This window comes from Helianthus annuus, chromosome 8 (genome assembly GCF_002127325.2).
Source record: "Helianthus annuus cultivar XRQ/B chromosome 8, HanXRQr2.0-SUNRISE, whole genome shotgun sequence".
Taxonomy (NCBI): Eukaryota; Viridiplantae; Streptophyta; class Magnoliopsida; order Asterales; family Asteraceae; genus Helianthus; species Helianthus annuus.
The window spans coordinates 99,331,986-99,337,356 of record NC_035440.2 but is presented as its reverse complement, the minus strand read 5'-3'; the positions used below and the strand labels follow the sequence as shown (position 1 = coordinate 99,337,356).

The window sequence follows — 5,371 nt, the reverse complement described above, 5'->3', positions numbered from 1 at the left end:
GTACTTTATGGGAGCGTGCACAAGGAGGAGCAGGTCGTTGTGGGCAACGGATTGATAAACACTTATTACGTTTCAAACAAATATACTTATGTTGGGTTTTACATAAATGCTTCCGCCACACTTACTTATGTTGGTTTTGATAAACACCTTTCGTATTGATTTTTATTAATTAATTACATGTTCAATATGATTGGTGGCATGATCCTGGTCATGTCACGCTCTCAAGCGGTGATACTCCGCGTGTGGATTTTGGGGGTGTGACACTATGAGGGCGGGGCCCCTATTGATGCTGATGTTATTCTACCCATTGCTGAGGCCCCTGTAGAGGAGCTTCCTGTTGGTTCACCTGTCCCAGATTCATTTGAGTCTGTGGCATCTGCGTCTTTGCACGACCAGGGAGTGCAGCATCACTCTCCTGACACCGACCCCGACTTGGCGATGTCAGCTGCACCTGGTCCCTCACACGAGTCCGAGTTTGACCACGAGGTCGATGATGATCTTGATCCAGCCTTTCCCCTGACTTCGATCCTGAGCAGGATATCGAGTTTATTCACATGGACCAGCCCTTAGAGGCACCCGTAGCTCCTATTGATCCTTTGTTTGACATCCCTGCTGATTTTGACATGGATCTAGTTGATCCTGAGCCCGTCATGGCCCCCGAGCCTATTGTTGACCATGACCCTGTTCTTGATGATGCCCGGGCCGATGCACCGCCTGATATGGGTGCACCAGCCATTGCACCTCTTGTTGATGATATACCCATTGCTGATCTTCCCGTTGTTGCTCCACCCTTGATGGATGATCCTGTTGTTGATGCACCATTACCCGATCCCGTGCCGGTATTGTTTTACCGTGCACCTTTTGCTGCTCACATAGACCCTCGTTATGCCGACACCCACAACGGGTGGATCGATGACGACGACGATTACCCACCGTTTGTGCTGCCTGTCACTCCCCCAGTAGCACCCGTTTCTGCACCCACTGATATCCCATTGTTTCCCCCACACACCACAGACGCTCATCGCACTGATCTTCCCATTACGTTCCTCCAGGACATACCGCCACCTCGTCTTGGAGAGGGGTCATCGAGGCAGCCGCCTGTTTCTGCTCCACCCATGTTGTCATCACCTTTTCCGTTCACATCTCAGTTTCCTCATGTTGCACCACCTACTGCACCATCTTTTATACCATCGATCGAGCCATTTTTATGGACTACGCCCCCTATCATGCCATTGTCTGATCCGTACCACCCGTACCATGTTGGGTACTCTATGGAGGACATACTTACATCCTTGATGATACAGCAGGATGCATTGACACGTCGTATTCAGGAGTTGGAGAGAGCTCTACGACCACCTTGCCATTGTCAGCCCCATTTGCAGCACCACACACTCCTCGTCCACTTTCCCCTGATTCAGACGTTCGTTTCTTGACATCTGAGCAACAGATTGCATATTGGTTGCGCGTCTGTCGTGCTTTAGAGGAGGATTGGTTACATATGCGTCGGTTGCTTTTCTCTTGTTTTCTTCCTCCTCCTCCGCCATCAGCATAGGCATTTTGGTTCGATGAAGGTAGGCTTTTGGTGAGAAGACCGCGATTGTGCCAACTATAGAACATCTTGAAGACCGCATTTTGATGTCATGACTTTTGATGTTTAGTTTTTGGTTGTTGTAGATGACTAGATAGTTCAGACAAGGGCGATGTGGCCATTAGTCACTTTTAATGTACGATACAGTTATAAAACTTGTAAACATTGTATTGTGGTCTTGATTTTATGATAGCACAATCGCAGTATTCTGATTATATGCGTTGTTGGATTAATTGTTTTAATTTTATAACATGCGATGTTATGTGATTGGTGAATGTGATTACGTACGCATACTATTTAATTACTATGACCTGACCAACGTGAAACATCTTTTAGAAGATGCCTCCAAGACGTGAGCCGCGCATGCCCACTAATGAGGCGGAACTCCAATGGATCATTGTTGCAGCTATCGCACAATACGCTGCCTCTCATGCAGAAACAAGTGGAAATATCTCGCACAACCACGTCAATAACAATCCACCCAATGGTATGTTAAGTCGTTTGAGATATACTATGATACATTTGGATATTCATAGCACGTTCGCTAATACCATTTGTAAATTCTAACATATATGCACGGTGCACTTACAAGCATGCAAGCCCATGAATTTCGACGGCACAGGAGGTGTTGTGGCGTTTGTTAGGTCGGCTGAAAAGACTGAATCTGTCCTTAGAATGAGCAAGTGTGCTCCCGAGCAATAAGTGACCTACATCTCAGGGCTGTTTCTGGATGGAGCCCTATCGTGGTGGAATCTGCAAGTGCAAACTTTAGGTGAAGCTGCTGCTTATGCGTTATCATGGAATGAGTTGAAGGAGCTCATGAGAAGGAAGTACTGCTCACGTGCTGAAATACAGAAGCTAGAGACTGAGTTCTGGCACCTAAAGATGGAAGGTCCCAAGATTGCAGAGTATGTTCAGAGATTTCACGATTTGTCCCACGTAGTGCCGTACATGGTCACACCTGAGTTTAAACGTGTTGAGCGCTTTATCTGGGGATTGGCCCCTCAGATCATGAGTATGGTTACTACATCTAAGCCTGCAACCATCACAGAAGCCATAGATCTCAGTGTGGCTCTTACTGAGGAAGCTGTCTGATTGAACAAGTTTTCAGTTACCGAGCAGAAGAAGAAAGAGACTCATGTGGAGTCGTCTAGTGAAAACAAAAGGAAATTTTCCAACTTCAAGCAAGGTACCAGCAATGTGAACAAGAAGGGTGAATCAAGCACACCGGCCAGAGCTGCAACCGGTGTTGAGAACAAAGGAAAAGGTTATATGGGCACTCTGCCCAAGTGCGACACGTGCCAGCGCCATCATTCTGGTCAATGAAGATTGAGGAAGTGTGAATCATGTGGAAGGAACGGCCACACGAAGGATATGTGTTGGGCCGGAACTGGTGTTGGGCGCGTTGGTAATCGAGGTTATGGGAATGGAAATGGAAACCGCCAACCAGGAGGAAATGGCGGAAATGGAAATCGTGGGAATGTTGCGAATCAAGCTGGCAATGGAAATCGCAACCAAAACAACACTCAAGCTGGAAACGGAGGTGGTAATGGTCGAGGACCGGGCTGTTTCAGTTGTGGAGAAGTTGGGCACTTTAAGAGGGAATGCCCGAAGCGGAATCAAGCCCGTGGAAGAGTGTTTAACATTGGAGCAAGGGAAGCGCGCCAAGATCCTAAAGTTGTCACTGGTACGTTCCCTATAAATCAACGCTTTGCATCTGTTCTGTTTGATACTGGTGCCGACTATAGCTTTGTATCGTTAGAATTTAAGAATATGCTTGGGTTAACTGCTAGTAAGTTAGATGTACCGTGCTCAATTGAATTAGCTAATAGGAAGCTAGTTGAAACAAATGAAGTCGTCAGAGGTTGCGTAATTGAGCTGGGAGAACGCGAGTTCACTTTGGATCTACTACCAGTTGAGTTGGGAAGCTTCGACGTGGTAGTAGGGATGGATTGGTTGTCAAGCAACAAAGCCGAAATTGTGTGTCACGAAAAGACCATTCGCATCCCAATAGAAGATGGAGAAACGATTGTGGTTCACGGAGAGAAGCGCGATACGCCCCTAAGAATCATTAGCTGTCTGAAAGCTAGGAAGTGTTTACAGAAGGGGTGTGTTGCCTTCTTGGCACACATCGTGGATAAAGAAGCCGCGGAGCCGAAGATCGAAGACATTCCAGTCATAAAGGAATATCCTAAAGTTTTTCCAGAAGACTTTCCAGGATTACCGCCGCAAAGACAAGTCGAGTTCCATATTGACTTAGTTCTAGGCGCCGCGCCTGTGGCTAAGGCACCCTACCGACTTGCGCCTTCGGAGATGCAGGAGTTGTCGACGCAACTTCAAGAGTTGTTAGACAAGGGATTCATCAGACCAAGCTTCTCACATTGGGGAGATCCAGTTTTGTTTGTTAAGAAGAAGTATGGTAGTTTTCGTATGTGTATCGACTACCGGAAACTGAACAAGTTGACTATCAAAAAAAGATATCCTCTGCCAAGAATTGATAACCTATTTGATCAGCTGCAAGGTTCAAGTTTCTACTCAAAGATCGATTTGCGATCAGGTTACCATCAGTTGAGAATTCCAGAGTAAAGTATTCCCAAGACTGCTTTTAGAACTCATTATGGACATTACGAGTTTTTGGTAATGCCATTTGGGTTGACAAACGCGCCAGCCGTTTTCATGGATTTGATGAACAAAGTTTGTAAGCCGTACCTCGACAAGTTCGTGATTGTGTTCATCGATGATATTTTGCTCTACTCGAAGACGAAGGATGAGCACGAACAGCATTTAAGAGCTATCTTGGAGCTACTTAAAAAGGTGAAGTTGTATGCCAAGTTCTCGAAGTGTAAGTTTTGGTTACGCGAAGTCCAATTTCTTGGACATGTGGTTAATGGAAATGGAATCCATGTGGATCCAACAAAGATCGAAGCGATAAAGAACTGGGAAACTCCAAAGACGCCAACCGAGATCCGACAGTTCTTAGGTTTGGCTGTTTATTATCGAAGGTTCATTGAGGATTTCTCAAAAATCGCTCAACCTTTGACTTCCCTCACCCAGAAAGACAAGAAGTTCGATTGGGGAGACAAACAAGAAGAAGCGTTTCAGTTGTTGAAGGACAAGCTTTGTAATGCACCAATCTTATCGCTACCCGAAGGAACGGATGACTTCGTGGTATACTGTGACGCCTCGCATCAAGGTTTGGGTTGCGTGTTGATGCAATGACAGAAAGTTATAGCATATGCTTCTCGCCAGCTGAAGGTTCATGAGAAGAATTATACCACGCACGACTTGGAATTAGACGCGGTGGTATTTGCATTGAAGATCTGGAGACACTACTTATATGGCACGAAATGTACAATCTTCACGGATCATAAGAGTCTGCAGCATATATTCGACCAAAAGGAGCTCAACATGAGACAAAGACGCTGGGTTGAACTGTTGAACGACTACGACTGCGAGATCAAGTATCATCCAGGGAAGGCGAATGTGGTCGCCGATGCCCTAAGTCGGAAGGAAAGGATCAAGCCCATAAGGGTTAGAGCTTTGGAAATGATTGTCCAGACAGATCTCTCATTGCGCATTCGTGCCGCGCAGAAAGAAGCTCTCAAAGAAAGGAATGTTGAGGATGAATATCTCCGTGGGATGGAGAAGTAGTTGGTACCAAACGAGGAGGGAACTTTATGCTTCATGAAACGGATTTAGGTTCCTCTGTTTGGTGGATTGAGGAAGGTTATTTTCGATGAAGCTCACAAGTCACGGTACTCAATTCATCCAGGAGCAGATAAG

The 5,371-nt window shown here is 46.0% G+C and overlaps 1 protein-coding gene across 1 annotated transcript; it reads left to right on the top strand.

Moving 5' to 3' along the window:
- Positions 1-554: 554 nt before the first annotated feature.
- LOC110870395 (extensin-like) lies at positions 555-1,686 on the top strand. Its single transcript, XM_035976095.1, has 2 exons — positions 555-1,157; positions 1,675-1,686. The coding sequence occupies exons 1-2, from the start codon at positions 555-557 to the stop codon at positions 1,684-1,686; spliced, it is 615 nt and encodes a 204-aa protein (XP_035831988.1).
- The last annotated feature ends 3,685 nt before the right edge of the window (positions 1,687-5,371 follow it).

Coding starts and splice junctions, on each gene's coding strand:
- LOC110870395 (XM_035976095.1), top strand. CDS start 555: ATGGACCAGCCCTTAGAGGCACCCGTAGCTCCTATTGATCCTTTGTTT.